This window comes from Leuresthes tenuis, unplaced genomic scaffold (genome assembly GCF_036924035.1).
Source record: "Leuresthes tenuis unplaced genomic scaffold, fLeuTen1.0.hap1 SCAF_11, whole genome shotgun sequence".
NCBI classification, from domain to species: Eukaryota; Metazoa; Chordata; class Actinopteri; order Atheriniformes; family Atherinopsidae; genus Leuresthes; species Leuresthes tenuis.
The window spans coordinates 23371646-23391801 of NW_027325365.1; the positions used below are offsets into that span (position 1 = coordinate 23371646).

At 43.2% G+C, this 20156-nt stretch overlaps 2 protein-coding genes across 4 annotated transcripts; one reads left to right on the forward strand and one right to left on the reverse strand.

The window, feature by feature from the left end:
- Positions 1–254: 254 nt before the first annotated feature.
- On the forward strand, positions 255–14365 carry brd8b (bromodomain containing 8b). Of its 3 annotated transcripts, XM_072396162.1 has the most exons (19): positions 255–316; positions 1085–1181; positions 1532–1601; positions 1740–1789; positions 1897–2019; positions 2139–2219; positions 2635–2699; positions 3160–3326; positions 3660–3845; positions 4693–4774; positions 4945–5087; positions 6253–6670; positions 6758–6795; positions 6895–7088; positions 7327–7419; positions 8159–8227; positions 8439–8724; positions 11950–11994; positions 13066–14365. In XM_072396162.1, the coding sequence occupies exons 1-19, from the start codon at positions 298–300 to the stop codon at positions 13123–13125; spliced, it is 2286 nt and encodes a 761-aa protein (XP_072252263.1). In that variant the 5' UTR covers positions 255–297; the 3' UTR covers positions 13126–14365. The 3 variants fall into 3 exon arrangements, with proteins under 3 accessions (XP_072252263.1, XP_072252264.1, XP_072252265.1); XM_072396163.1 differs by lacking the exon at positions 11950–11994; XM_072396164.1 differs by lacking the exons at positions 11950–11994; positions 13066–14365 and having other exon boundaries at positions 8375–8695.
- Positions 14366–14626: 261 nt separating this feature from the next.
- On the reverse strand, positions 14627–16179 carry LOC140318683 (DNA damage-inducible transcript 4-like protein). The gene is made up of 2 exons (XM_072396488.1): positions 15861–16179; positions 14627–15332 (listed from the first exon to the last, which is right to left on the reverse strand). Exons 1-2 carry the CDS (start codon positions 16168–16170, stop codon positions 14887–14889), a joined length of 756 nt encoding a protein of 251 aa, XP_072252589.1. The 5' UTR covers positions 16171–16179; the 3' UTR covers positions 14627–14886.
- Positions 16180–20156: the final 3977 nt, after the last annotated feature.

A 20156-nucleotide genomic window follows, 5' to 3' on the forward strand; every position in this document is an offset into this window, starting at 1 on the left:
TGCTTTTTCAATTTTTCCCACTTAAAGTTGAGAGAAGTCAGCTATTCTCAAGTCCTCGGCTTGAAAATGAAAAGTAAACTCAACAACAAATATAATACTTACATTAAACAAAAAAAAGGGGGGGGGGGGGTCTACATTCTACCATTTCACCTATTCTTTTCTTAACCTTAACCCTTTTTTTTTTTTTTACTCAATTTCGCTCACTCAATACAGACGCTCGGGTTACAGTGTGAGTATTGTGTGCAGCACTGAAACCTGTCCGGCGGAAGTTGTGCCCCGGGCCTTGTCACAAACACAATGGCGAGCGGAGTCGGCAGTAAGTTATTTTTTAAACTCTTTTTATATATCATTTTTAATTTAGGGACACAAATAACGAAAGACGAGCTCAAAACATTGCATTTAAACGGGTTGTTTTATAGCCAGTTATCTTGTTGCTTGACAAAGCTTTTAAAGTCTGTGTAAATGTTTGTGTCCCATGAATGTGTCCCCCCCGATCATCATTGCTAAGCTAGCGCTGTTATTCAAACCTTAACCAGCTGTTTTTTGTTGTTTTCAGAGTAAATGGCCACTAGTAAATTGGTACTATAGTGTGATGATTAACCGTGTTCGGTTCTCAGCAAAAACGTGAAGTGAAAATGTATAATAATCTTAAAGAAGTCCTCACGACCCGACACGAGCTAGTGTGAAAAATACCGCTAACAGTCCCGACCTAGCTTTCATGAATACAGTGAAAGCTGCAAGGCGATTAGATCTTTGTTTTTTTGACAGCAAGAAATGAAGACAGGACTTTTATTTGAGCGATATCGTGTGGCATCACAATATGACCAAACAAAACAAAACAAATAGACAATTAATCTACGGACAGAGTAATAATGATATGGATATATATAAAAAGTATGGTAAAAGTAAAACATTTTTTTATTTATCAGCTCTGACAGACAGCACCGTGTCACTTTATATTTTGTCTTGTTTTATGCATGCTGGACATTTTTTACAGTGCGACATGCCTTTATCATGGATAACCAAAAATGCATGGGTTATATAATAAATTATTTGCTTTATTGTCTCCCCCCCCCCCCCACAGAACACAAGATACTGAATGTGGGCCCTACAGAGCCCTGGTCGGTCAGGGAGAAATTGTGCCTGGCCTCGTCTGTTATGAGGAGCGGAGACCAAAACTGGTAAAGCAAAAACAAAACTCACTACAGACTAAACAAAGCAGGTTTTGTCATTCACAAATGGGACAGTAGCAGTAACCCAGACAAATAGAAGCAGAGGGGTGAACTACAAAGCAGGCTCAACAATCTTTGGGTTTCTTTTGATTATCTGACTTGACAAACTCAAACAGATGAGACAGCATTGAGTTACAACACAACCCTGGTATTCAGATCAAAACATGGCATCGGTCTTTGTGTCTTCACAGTGAACCTAAATTTGAAGCTGATGTCTGAACTCATATGAGATCCTGTATATTTTAAGCTTGTCCTGTTTTCAGTGTATATTTATTCTGAGGAGTTTCTTTGTCTTCAAGGGTGTCTGTAAGCAGAGCCATCAAGCCTTTCTCAGAGCCCGGTCGTCCCCCCGACTGGTTCTCTCAGAAGGTGAGGAGCCGCAAACCTTCACGGCAATTTCTTTTCCCCTCATTAAGTCGGGTGTGCTGCATGGAAAGGTATTATCCATGAAGCTCCTCTCAGTCTACTTCAGGATGACTTTTTTCTTTTTTTCTCTCTGCTTCTCAGCACTGTGCCTCACAATATTCTGAACTGCTCGAAGCCACAGAAGCACCCAAGTCAGTACCTCAACCCCACGTTACCACGACCATAATGTTGCTGCTTTAGTTTACTAATGTATGTAATTTGAGAGTTGACTTCAGGTGTGCGTGCTGTCTTGCTTCAGGCGTAAGCGCGGTGAGAAGGGCGAGGTGGTAGAGACCATTGAAGACGTCATTGTTCGTAGGTTAACTGCTGAGAGGATAGAGGAGCTGAAAAAACTACTGCGAGACACCCAGGAGCAGTACAGGTATATATGACTTAAGCTGGTGTCACTTTGAAACTTCTCCTGTTGATGACTTGCATGAACACAATTTTTGTATTCAAATGTAGAAGTTAGGATGGTAATATAGTGTGTTGTCCTGACAGGAAACTGAAGAAGGAGGTGGATCTGATCCAAACGGGTCACATGGATTCTCAGCTGAAGGAGCTGTGGGCAGAGATCACACTGTAAGGCTCTAATCTGTTTGATAATCAGTATCGGTTCAGGAAGTCAAATGTGGATTCCACTAATCGATAGATCCCTAACATGAAATGAAAGTTTTGCCACGTTCCTTTTGGATGAAAGCTGTCATTTCTGTGGCACCTAGATTCCCTAAAATCCTCCACCTGGTCAAAATGTGAACTTTTCCACAGTTTTAGTTTACAGTATATCAGAGGCAAATATATAACTCCTTAAACTTCATCAAGACATGGTGCATGTTAAGCATTTTAGCCAAATTTACCATGTTGGGGTTGGGCTCATTTAGTCAAATAGCAACAATTGGACATCCAGTGTCTGGACTCAACAGTCTTACCTCCCTCCTTTACTTCCTTTATCACGCCTCACGTTGTCAGTTGTGAATGTTTGTTATTTCAATTCCAGAAAGAAGAAACAGGATGAGGAGGAAGCGGAACAGAAGAGGAAAGCTACTGAAATGGCGTACCAAGGTCGGTCCACCCTGGTCTCTGTTGATGTATCAGTTTTTGATCATGTGGGTGGGATTTTCTTAACATTGGAATTATCGCTAGTGCTGCCTTGGGTCATTCTCTGAGCATGATGGAGACTGCTTTAATAGCAGTCATTGTTTATTAAAAAGTTGCATAGCGAAGTAATATTGTTCTCCATATTAAAAATTGATCCACTGTGACATAAGATCAAAATCCAGTAAAGAAAATTTACTGGATCTAAAGTGATCTAAAGTTTTTCTTCCAGTTTTGGTCTCCCAGTCTAAAAACACGTAATTGTCCTCCCAGGAATATTTTAGTCATATCATTTGTTAAAACAAGGGGTTGTTTGGTTTGATTGGAATCTGGAATGATGAAATATCTCATGAGCCCTGCTCGTGATGCCATGAAAACACTTCCAAAGTGAACTCATTCTCCCTCTGACCCACTCTGCTTGTCACAGCTCGTCAGGCAGTGAAAAACACACCAAAGCGTCTCCCCAGTGTAACCGTACGTTCTCCTCTGGGGACCAGCCCCCCGACACAGGACTCTCAGGCCGACTCCTCAGTCCCCACCCCCCCCATGGATACGGGAGGCGTTTCCTCTGATGACACGACCACCCACTCAGTTGTAAGAATAACTTTATACTCTGCTTTAGTAGCGTTGTGATAGAAGAATAATGCAAATGTTAAGTTAGACGTTATGAATGACGTTGTTTTGAAGCAGCAGAAACCATTCCAGTCCTGTCTTAAGAGGCACATTTGACTGAATCCATTATTAGGCACTGTTACCTCAGCCGACTCGGGTCACATAGTAATTGATTTGGGGCCACATAGGTTTCAGATTTCATTCTGGATTCCACAAACAAGTCCTTTTTTTGTATCATTATGATTCAATGGTAGTAGTACAGGAAAGAAAGTACTGTTGCAAGCCGTCTCACAGTTTGTTTCATGTCTCTGCCAGGTGCAAGGAGTTGGAGTGTTTCTACCAGCAGTAGACCCTCCGGGACCCAAAGATGGAGGCCTGGCTGCTCTAGTAGATGACTCGCCACAGAAGAGACTCCTATCCCAGAAATCCACACCACCACCTTCGCCGCTTTTATCAGAACTGCTTAAAAAAGGAAACCTCATCTCAGCCAGCCCCCGCCTGGTGAGTGGGAGGCTTAGCTGGAATGGTTCAAACCCACGCAGATTAATAATGATGACACAAAAACACTTTTTGAAAGTTCCTGTATTCAGTTCTTCTTCCTGTTTTATGCAGTTTTCATCGAGATTATGTGAAAAGATACTGAATAAATTTTTGCAAGCATTCTTAGTGACTGTAGGACTGTTTAGGTGAGTTTATCTGCTGAATCAGCTGGTGTGTCTTGTCCTGCCTCCACCTCTGTACTTTTATTACCCCCTACCCGAACCAGGGTTTGAATCCCCACCCGCTATGACTGGTGTGCAGTGGGTGAGAGGCTGGGGCAGCTTGTGGAGCAAAAAAAAAAAAAAAGATGAGGAGCAGTGATGGCTGGCATTAGGGGAGTGACTCCAGTGATCACTCTAGCCTCCTGGAGGTGTCGTGGGCCCAGCTAGACAAAACACAGATGAAAGGAGGTTCCCACCTGATGACCCCAATGACATGTTGGTCAGCACTATTCACTGGTCTATATAGGGCATTATGGTCCATTTTTTTCTGTAGCACAAGTTTCTTGTGTTTACCTTGAATGAAAGCTTTAATTAAACATTAAATATAGCAAATACAAAAGCTCATCATGAGTTATTCATTTTAAGCCACTGCTTTAGCTCAGGATGGGCTTAGATGATTGGATGTGCAGCTTTTGAGGAGTCGTGCTTTTTCAGCTTTTGGTCATGCAGTAATTCACTGCTGAGGCGACTCTTTAAAACGGTAATCTTTCAAAGGGAGCTCGCCTCAACCACAATATTCCAGTTTCACGCCACATAATCTCTGCTTTCAGCAGTGGTTCTGATTTGCTTTTGTGTTTTGGCGTCAGGTTGCAGAAGGAGACTCCACTGGAAGCTCAGTCAATGGTGTTCACACTGCCACAGCAGCACCAGGGCACGAGGTCATTGCAGGTAAACCTACTTGAATAACTCTGTATGCATATACATAATCACTTTGTGACTGGGACGCTGCCAGATCTTTCTACTCCATTAACTGTTGTTTCTCTGCTGTTTGCTTCTGATTGAAGAAGGGGCTTCATGTGCGCACATGTTGGGATTTACTCATCCGTCTGTGTTTGCAGAGGGAGAAGCAGAAGCTGTGGTGAAGGCAGAGCTCGGTGAAGAGGTGGGATTAGTAGAAGAGGATCTTGTGGCCGTGTCTTACATGGGAGATGAACTGGACCTGGAGACCGTGGGAGACATTATTGCCATCATAGAGGAGAAGGTACATACTGCTGAAATGTACACAAGGGTTCACCTCAGATTATCTCCATAAAACATACATATTGCTCCAGTTCAAGTGGATTTTGAACACCACAGCGAGGACAATAATATTTGTTCACAGCTGTTGTGCATCTCCTTGTTCTTTCCGCCACTCACCACTCAACTGACTGCTCTTAAGCAGTCAGCCGCCATATTCACTTTACTCAAATTAGCTCAAATTGCAACAACTCTCTGAAGAGCTGTTTCTGTGCAGTGGTGCAGTTTGAAACCAGACTGGATGGTTACAATCTACCAGTGATAGAAAGGGGAGCTTCGAAATTGGGCCGGAAGTTTGGAGGAACAGAAGAATATGGAGTTATTTTGATTTTAAACTTCCTGTTCTTGGAAAAGCCCTTTAATGACTGAGACATTGCAAGGGTAAACCACTTTTAAGCAACTAGGTGCTTAATATTGTGTTCTTAAAACAAAATTAGCTGTTGTTTATCACCGTATCATTTATTTGAACTGCGAAAACACCCTGTCTGGGTTTATTAGCCTCTTGCTTATATTGATTGGCATGAACTTCACTCAGTCAATCCTGCAGGTGCTTTATCTTTTGCTCCACATCTGTGTTTGAACACGCACACACACGCCTCAGCTGTTTGACCGGGTGTCATCAGCTAATGCACCCAGGTATCTAAACTCAGTCATATACGCTCATTCCCTGCTTCTGCACTGCTCTCAGGAACATCTTCTGGTACTGCCATTCTTATGCATAAGACTGTTTTAATTTGTTATGTCAAAAGCTGCCAAATGCTATCAAAGCAAAGAAGAATTTCTTCCATCTCCTCTCCTAACACGCCTAAACTGCACTTACTTTTCATGTTCTGTTGTACTGTCATTTAAAAATATTTCAATTAGCTCTAACTGCAGTAGCCGATGTGTCTTAGTGTCTCACCGATGAGTTGCTTGGGATAGAAGCGTCTGCTAAATGTTGTTGTAATAAACATGAATGCCCTGTGTAGAAGAAGCGATTAGTAGATACAACACTGTGTAACAGAAACAGCAGTTGGTGCATCATCAGGATAGCACTGGGCAAACATAGGGTTGTGTATGTGTGGCTGTTTTACAGCACTGAGTGATTTAGCTCCTTTTTTCTGTGTGCTTGTCTCTGTCCATCGCCCCAGGTGGACGACCCTGTGGAGGCTTTAGATGCAGCTGCTGTGGAAGCCGCTCTCTCTCTCTGTGAGGAGGTTTCAGAAGGCCACTCCCTCCCCGGTCCCTGGGAAACAAAGGAGCTGAAGCCTTTAGAGCCCACACCCACTGTCCAGGACTCAAACTCCACACAGGAACCTCAAGATGTGGCCACGATGTCGGCCCCGACGCCTGGCAACCTGGAGCCACAAAGTCAGCCCGAAGCTAAAAGAGAAGAGCAGGGACCCGAGGTGATGGGAAGTGATGTCACCTCTTCGGTCGCATCTGATGACGGCGCGACAGGAAGTGAAGTTACAGAGGAGGGGCCCGCGGTGAAGGAGGCTACTGAAGCTACAGTGAAGAGTGAAGGGGAGGAGTGGAGCCAGCCTGAACCCAACCCACCCTGCCTAGGTGGATGATGCACACATGTACATGTAGAAATAATGCTCACGTTTGTTTGTTTTTAACACTCTTTTCTGTTGTTCGTTTCTGTCATAGACTCGGAGGACAGCTCTGTGTCTGGAAAAGAGTCGAAGGTAACACGGATGACTCTATCTAAACATACTGACATTGCTTTGACAATAAAAGCGGTTTTAATCTGTAGTTTTTCTGTGTGTGTGTGTTGCTGAATCCAGGAGGTGAAGGAGGAGGAGGCAGGGAGTGAGGGTGACCCAGAAGAAGGCATGGAGCTGAAGGAGGACTGTGGGGAGGGTCCTTATCTGTCTGAGGTGGAGCGGGCAGCCAGCGAGAGCGAAGACGGCTACGGTCCGCCCTCCCAACGCTACACCGCTGATTCACTGGCCAGCAGCCCGGCCTCCTCCTCCCAGCTGTAGGTTTCCAGGTGGTCACGTTTGCAGAGACGACCGTAACAATTAAGAGTTTTGTGCTGTGTATTGGTAGAATGAAACAGTGACTGGTTAAACTCGTGCTTGTTGCATTTAGAACATAAAAAGCCGAACTGTAACTGTGCTTATCTGTTTCCACTCACTGCTGGGAGTCTCCTCCACATTCCTACTCTGCCCTGACTTCCTTTCTCCTCCCTCTGTTCTGTTTTCTCTCCACATCAGCTCCACGTGTGGAGAGGACCAGGAGGCAGTCCAGGCACAGAAGATCTGGAAGAAAGCCATCATGCTGGTGTGGAGGGCTGCAGCCAATCACAGGTGCTGCTTCTTTGCACATCAGAAATCAATCAAGTGGTAGACTGCTTTTCCATCAAGTGGTGCACAAAAGATATGCTGGTTCAAGATGGACCATCACGCCCCTTTGCTCTGAAGCCAGGCGCTAACTCTTGTTACCACTAGCTGGTGCTAATAACATCACCTCAATATTTAGATTTTCTTGCTCATGTAGTTTTTAATTATGCATGTGCTTTTCTCAGATATTTGTTTTCATTGTATATCACCATGCTGATGCTGCTGGGATGCTCCTTAATCTGAGTTAGACCTGTTACTGGGTAAATACAAGTTATTTCCTGGTTAACTGAAGGTTATGATGATGATAATAAGGATAACAAGATTATTATGTGGTCGAGGCTGCTGTCGGCGCTTGTGTAGGTTGATGCAGTGCAATCAAAAGACTACGAGTGCGTAGTTTATTGGTGCTATTCAGTTTTATGTCAGTGTTGTATAGAGAGATGTTAATTACAAGATGTTTTCTACCAAAAACAGCATATTCTGCTTTCTGTTACTCACGATTTGACATTTGCGTATAAAGCTGCATTCAAGGAGTGTCCGAAATGCATCAGCAGCTGTCCAGCCCTGCTCACTATACATTGGACACACAGCGAGTGGATGATTCAAGCACAGCAACAGTCTTTGTTTGTCTTGATGGTGAAAAGGCAGGCTGCTCCTTCTAGAACAAAGACTGTTTGATGTTAATAAGATCTAATGTGTCTCTCAGGTATGCCAGTGTTTTCTTGCAGCCTGTGTCAGATGACATCGCCCCCGGTTACCACAGCATTGTGCACAGGTTAGAGAAAGTAAACACACACACACACACACACACCCTCAGTAGCACATGTTTGAGTTATGGCAACGAAACAAAGAGATGCAGCAGGTTTGCTCACGCTCACAGATGCGCTTTCCACATTCCTCTCAAGTCAAAGGTCTTTTACAGCTCATTCGTGTTTGAGAAGATATCAACTTTAAAAAGCACGTCTCCTTCTGTGTTCCTGCTCCAGACCAATGGACCTGTCAGCCATAAAGAAAAACATCGAGTCCGGTGTGATCCGCACCACGGCCGAGTTCCAGCGCGACATCATGCTGATGTTTCAGAACGCCGTCATGTACAACTCGTCGGACCACGACGTCTACCACATGGCTCTGGAGATGCAGCGTGACGTCCTGGAGCACGTCCAGCAGTTCCTGGCCACCCAGCTCATCATGCAGACCTCAGAGAGCGCTATCTCCGCCAAGAGCCTTCGCGGCAGGGAGGGAAACCGTAAGCCAGGGGAGCCGGCTGAGAAGGTGGGTTGGGCAGCATGAGGGGAAGGGAAGTCCTGCTCAGAGCAAGTTTTAAGCGTCCAAATCACAAAATGTCACCTTTAGTTGTGAAACTAAACTGTCCACTTTTGTGTCTCCAACTCTGTTCGATATAATTTATTCCTTGAAATATTTGAACTTGTGAATTTTCTGTGGATTGCAGCTGTGTCCAACTTGATCCTGAGACAAAGTTTTATGGAAATAAATGGAAACATCTCTGTAGGTGTGCGGGGGTTTTAATTTTGTATTTTTATTTACAGGCTCAGATGGACTCCAGATACATGTTATTAACCTCTGATTTTTATAGTTGCAAAGGTTGTATTCATGACATTTTTTAATTGTGGTTGTTATGATGATTATTATTATTGTCCAGATCTGCTATTCCAGTCATTGGTCCTACAGCGATTCGCAAACATCATAAAAAAAACATCTGAAACTCAAAAGCGAATTGGAGAGAGAGCCTCCTCCACCTTAGGGGCAAATTTCACTTTACTTCAGATGTGTTGGAAATGCCCGTTAGGTCGTTTTGCACAGTCCGTCTCCTTTGTGCTGCCAGTTCAGAAGCCTGCTGCCACTGCTTGGACATGTTTGGACACATTTCTACCCAAGTTCATCAGCTCCTTATGGGACACTTGACTAAACAGTCAGCGTAGGACCTGCTTATTTCCGGTGTTTACGGACAAATCTCTCGAGCTCGGGGGCAAACACGAGCGCCTGCACATTTAAGAGCTCAGCCTCTTTGCTTCAAATGACTTTATTGACCGTGATGCCTGATGTTTTGATCCTCAGTCCCAACAGACAAGTTAGTTCGACTCATTAGGAGCTCCAGCATATGGCTAATTTAGAGTCTTTGACTGTGCTTTGTTGAATTTAATTAAACACTTCATTTTTTTCTTGGTGCTTTATAAACTTGATACTAAGACAGCATTGATCACTTTTAACGTGTCAAACTAATTTCCCTCCATCATCATGAAGCAGTTTGTTCATGTAAATACACCTAAATTGAATTTTTTCAAATTGTAGGCGAAACTGTTTTTACATTCCACGTCACATATCTAACAGCATACCTCAGTATATGACAGTCCCATCTTCATGTACAAAATGGAATGAATGCTGATGTCAAGACTAAAAAGACACCGATGCTCAGTGACACTGATTATAAGTACTTACATTCAAATGAACACCATACAAGTCAGACATGCTCTTTCAGTTCTAAGTTTATAGGTATCAGGACATACTAAAATAAATCATCTGGTCCTTATCAGGTCTTAAAATGAGGTAAATGCAACCTCAGATGTCCGCCCTTACTGCTCCCACAGGAGTTAAGAAGGTAAGTAGCTGCCAGGTGCTGCTAATAAAATGCACTTGATTAATTGTTCATCAGTAAGTGTGAGCAGACGTTTTGTCAGTTTGCTGGTTTGGAGCAAATGCCAAGGAGGAAAGACATCAGCAATGATCTTAGAGAAGCAACTGTTGCTGCCCATCAGTCTGGGAAGGGTTAGAAGGTAATTTCCAAACATTCTACAGAGAGAAGGATTATTCCCAAGTGGAAAACCTTCAAGGCAGCTGCTTATCTCCCCAGGAGTGGACGTCCCAGTGAGTTCACCCCAAGGTCAGACTGTACAATGCTCAGAGAAACTGAGAAAAACCAACATCTAGATCTAAAACTCTATGAGCCTCAGTCAGCATGTTAAATGTTACAGTTCATGACAGTACAGTTAAAAAAAAAAGGCTTGTTTGGAAGGGTTGCAGGAGAAAGCCTCTTCTCTCTAAAAAGAACAGGGCAGCACAGCTTAGGTTTGTAAAGCTGCATCAGGACAAACCACAAGACTTCTGGAACAATGTCCTTTGAATAAGTGAGACTAAAGAGAGGAGGTTTGGTCATAATGCACAGCAGCATGTTTGGAGGAAACCAAACCGCATATCAGCACAAACACCTCATACCAACTGTCAAGCACGGTGGTGGAGGGCTGATGATCTGGGCTGGTTCTGCAGCCACAGGACCTGGACACCTTGAGTCCACCATGAACTCCTCTGGATATCAAATTATTCTAGAGTCACATGTGAGACCATCTGTCTGACAGCTTGGCTGAAACTGGGTCACCAACAGGACAATGATCCCAAACACAGCAGCAGATCTACAACAGAATGTCTGAAGAAGAAAAGAATCAGGATGCTATAATGGTCCAGTTAAAGTCCAGACCTCAACCTGATTGAAATCCACCCATCTTCTATACCCACTTAATCCAAGGGGGGGGGCTAGAGCTTATCCCAGCTGTCATTGGCTGAGAGACAGGGTCCACCCTGCATTCTTTTTTTTTTTTTTACTTAGTTTTTGATGAATAAATAATGAGACGTTTTAAGACCTGGTAAGAACCAGGTGGTGATTCTTCTTTTTTTTTTTCTTACACAGCACTTTACCTCATACTTAAAACCTTAGAGCTGATAGGGGGCGCGCTTTTCTTTCTCCAACTGTATTTACGTGGCTCGTTGTCTGCTCTGCTCGACGCTAACTGCTTCAGTGAAAGAAATGTTGTCTTCCCAATTTCTGTCCTGCACCTGCGCCTCTCCTCACTAACCGTCTGTCTGCCGCTGACATGTTCTCATCTACCCCTGTCTGCACGTCTGTTTGAATCCGTTTCCATGGCGTCGCGTATTCATTTCTGTTGTTTGTATGAACGTTGGAGTCCCTGCTACTTGATGCATTATTTTCCTGTTGAAATGATTAATGTCCCCTGGGAAACACCTGGGAATTAGCTAAGCTCTCGAGGTCCAGTGGTACATATTCGTTTGTGTTCCATGTTTTACGAATACCTTCGCGCATGTGTTTTATTTTCGGTTTGGCGGTTTCCTCGCCGCAAATTCAACAAAGTTTGATACGAGACCGTCAAACCTGTTTGTTTTTTTCTATAATCTGCAACCCATGAAGGAGATGCCGCTTAATGAAAGTTACGGCAGCCACGATAGGAACTGCTGAATGTGCCTGCTTGTGAGTCTCTTGTTGCTGTCCAGATGGTGACCTTTGCGTGTTGCTGTGTCTGTCTGATGTTCCTTGACTTTGTGTCCGCCCGTGCGTCCTGTGCTGAGGTGCAGCGGACACCTTTCCCCTCAGCGCTGCCTGTGTTTGACGCAGACTCGTATGAAACCTGCTTTCTCACGCACGTGTGTCTCTTCTTTCTCTTTCTCACTCCGATGTTTGTCCTCCTACAGGACAGTGTCCCAATGGCCTCTCCTGCTTTTCTTCTCTCTCTCTTTGTAAGTATTCAGGTTCTCCCTCAGATTTCACCAGATCCAGGCCACGCTCCGCACACACCTGTCTCAGAGCAAACATCCCTCACACTCATAATGTTGCTATCAACACCTCTGTCCTGTTTTCATCTCACTTTATTTCTACTTCAGTGACATTAGCACTTTCAGAGATGAGCGCCGTAGGGTTGAAGTCTTGAAGTTGTTGTTTATTCCTTTGCACGAGCAGAAAATAACCACTAAATCCAGCGGCTTTATGTGTCAACTCTTATTGAGGCAAAGTTATGTGAAACTGATGAGAAGAGTTCAGACAACGATCCAAAAAAAGAAAGAAGTAATATCTTTTCATGTGAAATGTGTTCTTTGTTGAGCTAATCTTTCAGTGTCAGGATTAGAAAAGAGGTTTTTATTGGATCATCGTCGGTATATATTTGAACTGGTCTTCAGTTCAACATTAAATGACTCGTGTCAGTCTTAGACTTTCTCCAAAATGTCCTTGTTTTCTCCTTTGTGGAAAGCCCGGCGTCTGAAACTAGGCCATCAGAATGAAAGCCCCCCCCTTTCTCTTTCTGTCTCTCGCACACACACACACACACACACACACACACACGCCTCATACATCTCTGAACACACTGTGTCACCCTCATAAACTTTAAGTTTGTGTTTGCACACAGTTTTCTCACCACACACACAGACAGGCTCCAGCAGCCCCTCATCACTCAAGCTTCCGTCGCCCTTCGGTTAACGAGCCCATGCCGGTTTCCTGTGTTTTTCTGTTTATGTGCGGTTGTCCATGTCTCTGCATGTTCTAATTTCTTTTCTCCTTTGTTTCTTTTAAAGTCTCCCTTTTTCTTTTTCTTTCCTTCCAAATCATCATTATTTTTCTTTCTGTCCTTCATTTGAGGAGGAAGCCCTCCGAGGTGTACTGTGCTGTTTTTTTTTTTGTGCGGAGCTCAGTCACATGAGTTTGGGGCGGCGGTGGGGGTCTTCTACAGGCCCCCCCCTTCACTCTACCCACCTGACGTTTGAACTCTTCACCCTCATGTTAAGTCTCTTCCTCTCTCTCCCTGTTTGCTGCAGGACGGAGGCACCAGAGGACGCCGCAGCGCCATGGAGGCCGACCTCAAAATGAAGAAGTAGTAGCAGCTTTTAGAGAACACTTAGAGAGACAAAGCAGCTAAATATGACAGAAAGTGGAGGTCATTATCTGCCCGGTCACATTGGATGTTTTCTGGAAAGGACTGTGAGCCTGGTTTGTGTGTAGATACACGCATATTATTCTTTACTTGGGCTTATGGGCTTAGGCAGGGTTATATGTGGATGTGCATGTCTGTCAATGTGTCTGAGAGGACTGCGTAGTTCATAAAGTTAATGTGTGGCACTGTGGGATTTTACTCTAGGACAGACCCCCCCCCCCTTCAAGTGTCATTTAATCAGCTAAGATAGCGAGTCATCATGTCTGCCTGCTGAGATGAATTAGAACTTTGTGGAAAAAGGATTTTCACCAGCAAAAAGTTTGTTTGGGATCGATCAATAAAGGGCAGGATGAGCTCTGTCGGATCTGGTCATGTTTGTACATGTTAACACTACTCTGTGGGTTGATTGTACTCTGCACCAAACTGTGCCCGGCACATGTTGGCTGGAATGTCACCGGGTGGCAACGGTACAAAAAAGATGTCTCCAAATTAAGAAAATCAGGTGGAGCTATTTTCTCCTCTGAGTAATAACGTCTCGCATCGCTTTAATCTGCTGGACAAAAACATGCGCACGTTTCAGCTCATTAAACTGCGCATACTTTGCATTTCTGCTGAGCTTTTGCAAAAGCACGAAGCTTAGGATTGAAAACAAGGTTATTAATTTACGTCCGATTCAAATTTAATGCAGAGATCAAACGGCGTCTTTAAAGCTGCTGTTTAAATCCACGTAGCTGTGCCGGCACAACAGTCTTTACACCCGGAGCAGCTGGGTGGTGAACTAATGCAACCGTGATGGATTATCTTCATTCCATCTTTGTTGTGAAACAAATTGAGGCGTCCCCAATCCAAGTAATGGATGACAAAACAAAGAAGTAAATCCATGTTGTGCTGCAGTGTTGAATTATAGTCATCCCTTTATGGGCTTAAACATGGTGGGCAGAGTTTGTAGTAATGATTCATCCCCATTTGTCTTTTGGATGTAGCCTGTGTGTGTGTGTGTGTGTGTGAGAGACTGTGTGTGCGTGTGACTGTGTGCGCGCTTTGTAAATGGTATAAGAAAACAGTTTGTAGTGGGTGTTAGATGGAGTTACAAAAAGCGTTTTGTACTTGAGAAGGATCATGTAGTTTGGGTAGCTGGTGTTTTCTGTTGTACATTTGTTAAATAAAGATTTGATTTAAATGTAGTGATGTCGCTTGCTTTCCTCCGAGTCGTCACCGGGCTTCTTGAAAAGTAGCTCACCAGGTTTTAATGCAGTTCCCCTTTTCAGTGTGAGCAACCCAGAGCTGACATTCTGAGCGAGCTGATCAGACCGCGTCATTCATCCAACGGTCGTCTGGGTTATTCATAGAAATGTGAACACACACACACACACACACACACACACGTACACACACACACACGTACACACACGTACACACACGTACACACACACACACAGTTGTGATGCAAAGAAATTTATTTCACAGATAAATAAAAAAAAGCAGCACAGCAGACTTCAGAAGTGAGACCTGCCCAGTCCTGAAATGAATGTGACACGTTTACAGTGTTAGACCTTCAACTGTTCTGTGCAACATACTGTAGTAATGTGGAGTTTAGAAAACCAGCAGTTTGAGGACCTGCTCAAAGTTACATTCATCCAAAAAAACAAACATTTAAACACCCAACAGAAAGAATGAAATGGGTCCACAGTCTCTACTTTCACCACTAGCTGAACTCATGAATAACAGGACTGGCAGAGGAGTAGAGCTTCCTCTTCACCAGCCGGTACTCTGGTCTCAGCTTCAGCACTTTGTTGGTCTCAAAAATATGCTTGAGCGGTGGCCAGCTGCCGTCCTCGTCCGCCTTGAAGACCACGGACAGTTCAAAGGTCGGGGTGACAGTCGGGTCGGGGAAGATGTTCCCCACAGACTTCAGGCCGTCTTTGCTCTCGACGTAGAGTTTGATGGCGGCACCCCGGAGCCCACAGGGCTCTTCGGTAGAGGTGCGCAGCACATGGTGGCCGACCCTGGTTGTCATGTGACGAGGCAGCAGCAGCACCTGGCAGTGGAGGACGGACGCCTTGGCCTCCGTCAGGCAGTGCTCCATCTGCCGGGTCACATCCTGATGGAGGAGCCGCTGTTCATCCTCCAGACCAGCGTCCAAGTTGGTAACTGTGTAATGACACCAGAGTGTTGTAAGAAACAAGTGTGCACTTTTTAAAAAACAAATCTGTCTCACACGTACATGTTGCCGGTGTTAACAGAGTTTGACCTCTTTTTGCTTTTGTCAGGTCATGTGATAAAGGTCTAACAATGCTGACAGTCTTTGCCCTGAGTCATCAGTGTGAAGTCTTGACATCAGCAGCTGAATGTGTGAACGGCTCAGCAAGATATCACCTGATCCAGGACCTGTAGTCATGGCATCAGACCTGACTAGAGTCTAACTGATTCGCGATCCGGCAGGATATATAGCGCCCAGCTCCAAAATGTAAATAGTTTTGGCTTTGAAGATGACGCATTAATATTTCAATCAAATATAATTCAACGGTTCTTGGCAACTCAGCCAATTAGAAGCGACTCCTAAAGCTTTTTAAAACAATATATGGACTTGGTTTATTAAACGTCATTAGATTTTTTTTTTTTTTTAACCAACTCTAAATACAACTTAAAAAAATAATAATAATGAAAAAAAAAACTTACAAGGCGAGTTGTTCTCTCTCTCATCGCAGCTGTCCACGCTGCCCCGCCGGTCCGAACTCCTCTCTGGACCCGGAGATTTGAGCTGGAACAAATATCTTCCTATCATCTCTACGACGCTCTCCTCCTCCGACCAGACAGGTACGTGTCCGAAGGGCAGGGCTGCGGTATAGACCATCCTGACTCTTGTTTGTGATACTCCGTTCTCCCCACAAAGTGTTTGGTCTGCTTTTCCTCCATGTAGTACCTGAGCTGGGCAGTGCTGCTGGCGCAGGAGAGAGTGGAGCTCTTTATATGGAGCCGTGGCTTGCATCAGCTGAGCTCTCTGACGTGTGGGCGGGGCTAAGGCGGAACAGTCCAGAAACTTCCGGGTCTGTGTATCGTGCAACATGCCCACAGATTGCAGGGAGCTGTGACTGTGACGTCACTTTGAAGGTGCGCGGTTAAGGCAAAGCAACCAAAGCGGAACATTGCTCCAGCCTGAATACTCGTAATAACACAACCCCTAAATCACGTGTGGTTGCTGCTTTTCTTTTTCTCACAAGATTTTATAATGTCACCTGTCATTTAAGGGGTATTTGTTCAATTACTGTCCTTGTTTTGAATACAAGAACATTTGTCTGTGCCAGTGTTTGATCGGCCTTTAACTGCTCAGGCTACATTTGAGATTATTTGTAGCAAATAAAATGTGTTGAATTGGAAAGAAATATGTTCCTTGATTGATTGTGGCCGTTTTTTGTTTTTTTTTGGTTAACTAATTTTAGTTATAACCTGTCTACAGACAGTCATTCACTTCTACACAATCTAAGTTCCTGTTCCTGTAACAGATGTATTGATTAACCTGTGGATAAGTCGAGACTAAAGTTGTTTCTACTACATTTGTACATCTCTAAATTCCCAGGAAACCAAAACTGAAGCATGTAACACGTCTGTATAATTTCTCTAATTAAATACCCCTTGTATTGTAAACAGTAACACCTATGGGCCTTTCTTTTTCTTTTACTACATCTATTATAACTCCCATCATTTTTGCCTCACAAACCTTTGCAGTTTGAAGCACCTTGATGTAACAGACAGAGCGGCTGCCATGGAAATGAACCGGCCCATGACTCATGATCATACACGTGATATTCATCTCTGTAGATAGTGGGTGTGTTCAGTGTCAGAGGAGAAGCTAATAACCACAGTGCCTCAGAGAGGAAGTGTCCTTCTACTGCATACCACGGACTGCCTGTTTAGACTAATAAGAACTCTTCTTTAACTCAGAATAACCTACATAAAAATACATAGCAACCCTGCATATACTCACTTCTCTCCATATGAGGTATTACCCTCGCTACACAAGTTAGGATTTGGGCTTTGGTTTTGTTCTTTGTCAATAACGTATCTGAAAGCGTCCTGAGGCTGTCTCAGAAGTATTTCTGGCATGATGAAACACTTTGGCTTTAGGTGGTTATACACAAGTGGGGAAACACAAGTGTCCGACTTAAGGAGCTATAGAAAACAAAACAGCAGTTAATAGAATTGCCAAGATTAGAAAGTAAAAGTAACCTGTAATATATGCTTAGATGATCCTCCTCTATCACTTAATGTTCCTTCTAAGTAAATGTAAATGGATTTTTTCTTATAAAGTGCTTCCAGAGAATTCTCATGAGATTTTTTGTAAGTGCTCCAAGTGGAATTTTTTCTTTTCTTTTCCAGTGTGTGGGCTAATTAAGGCTAGACTTGGCAGCATGAATCTTGCTTTACTCACAGGTGAGTAAGGTGGTCTGACACACAATATTTAGACAGTCAGTTATGCGTACACACACACACACTCACACACACACCTGGGGAAGCCCAGGATCCATATCCACAAAACACAGAGCGGTTTTCCCCTTACTGTCCATTGTTTAGCATTTCTTGATCGTAAAGTGCTCTGCCAAATGAGAACTGCATCGCTGTGAGAAGCTGTTCACTGGTTCCTAATCCGTTTTAGAATTGATATGAATAGTTTTTTGGTAACTTTGAGAATGCTAATGGTCTTTTTTCTGGTTACTTTGCTGAAACCTCGTGCCCACAGATGCTAGTTATTCATCTTTTTAAATTCTTTTGAGAAGCAATATGTGCATTAGGTCACTTTTAAGTAAAATCGTGATACATTTTTTCAGGGATATCTATGAATACATTTGCTTTAGTTTAATATAGAAACAGAAATATGTGAATCGAGTTGTTTTGTTGTTTGTTTTGTTCACCGATAAATTGTCCAACATCTGCCTCAATGGCATGACATGAGAAAACCTCCTTGCTGTGACATCACAGCAGTCAACCAATCAAATACAGATCAGCTGTTGTTATAGAGAGATGTGCCACCAAAGAAGAAGTGTATTTCTGTTGAAATTCAGGGGAACTACAATGTAATTACTCTATATAGGTGCTCGACACCAGCATTCGACATAACACATAGTCAAAACCAACTCAGTGATATTGTTTTGTTAGATTTTTATGCTTTTAAAACTTCCCCAACCATCCTTCAGTTTTTGTCAGCTACAAATTAACAGGAAAAAGAAGTGTTGATGGCCACTAGCCTGCCATCTCTTAACATGTCTGTCAGTTTATTTGATATGTTTAGAAAAATATGAGCTTGATTGAAAGAGAAATACCAGGTTTTTGGGGGTTTTTTTGTATTAATTTTAGCTGGTTGGTTGAGTGAAGTTGGTAGTCTCCTAAGTACGGTCGACAGAAGTCAGAGTGCTCTCAGTTTGAAGTCTCAGAACATGGGAGCTGAGCTAACAGTTACTCTCCATCAGAGGAGCTCATTTTTCTCCATCTAAAACAATTCAAACCTTAAAAAAATCGTAATGTTTTCAATCCCTATACTGTGAATTTTTTACAATGTGTCACTTTGTGCGACTTTCAGCCCCCATCTTTAATTGCAGTTAGCTTAGCTCCTCCATCGAAATTCCTTTCAGGCAGAAGCTATTGAAAATGTGCATTGTAGACCCCCCCCCACACACACACACACACAAACACACACACCAAAAAAAAGCTGTTACATAATGTCCTGTTACATAAATTGTTTTTCTGTTTTGACTCTAGTTTGGATATAATTTGGATAATTGGTTGAATATAAAGTGTGTAAAAGTGCAGATCTTTGCATTTTATCATTTTACACATGCAAACTCAGCCGCACTGACCTCATTATCATCCACCCATCAGTACTGCTGTGTCAACTGATGACAGCTGATGGGGATGTTGGTGCAGAACAGGTCCGACCTGTCTGCAGCAGTCATCCGTCACTGTGGCCACAACTGAAGCTCACATGTCTGTTTGTTGATTTTTTAAAATCCTTATCTAACTAAGACAAAATGTGATAAAAAACACACCAATTTACATCAGTGGCCTGAGTTGGTCAAGATATTGACATACAGTACAGCACACGGTCACAGGGCCTCCACAGCAGAATCATACCACTGTGTAAAGTCTAAGTTAAAGTAGGTTTGGGCAGGACTGAAACAAGTATTTTTCTCACAACATGAATCAGCTGATAAATATGCTTGTTGTTTACAGTAATATTGGCTGTCTTCCAATATGATATCTATGTTTTTGTTGATATGTACTGACACAGTGTAATTAAACATGTGTTGTTGTTCATTTGAGGTTGTATTCATCTAATTCTAAGACCTGGTGATTACCAGATGATTTCTTTATTTTTATGTTCTGATATGTAAGACCTTTGAATTGAAAAATGGTTGACTTTCTCTTACAAATGACTGGAGGTGATCACTCAAATGTCTGCTTTATATGAAGCAGAAGCCAGCAAGTCACTAGTTTATTTTATAAATCAAATATGTTCTTTTTTTCGTTTGCTTGGATTAGGAACAAGCGGCTTAGAGAGCTTCATGCTGACTACTTCATGCACAGTGCAGATTAGTTATTTTCTGCTCTCAGTGTGAATCTGCATACCACATGTTCTGAACAATCTAAACACACTGTATCCAGAATATGTTGCTGATACACCAGAGGATCAGATCGCTCCTTTCCTTTCTGTCCTCCTTGTTAAGAGGACAAAGAGGCTGTACACAAATCTGATGCAACCGGACGGAGTAGTTTCAGCTGCAGAGCTCCCAGTCATGAGGAGCGTGCATGTGTGCGTGCGTATGAGAGCAGATAAATAAGCTTGGTGTCTTGTGAATCTTTGTTTAAACAGCCATAAATACACATCTACGTCTTTGAACCTCTGCTTTATTACACCATACAGTAAGTCTTTGTTTGAATGCCCCTTCCTTGTGTACTTTCCCAGCTTTTCTTATAACCTGA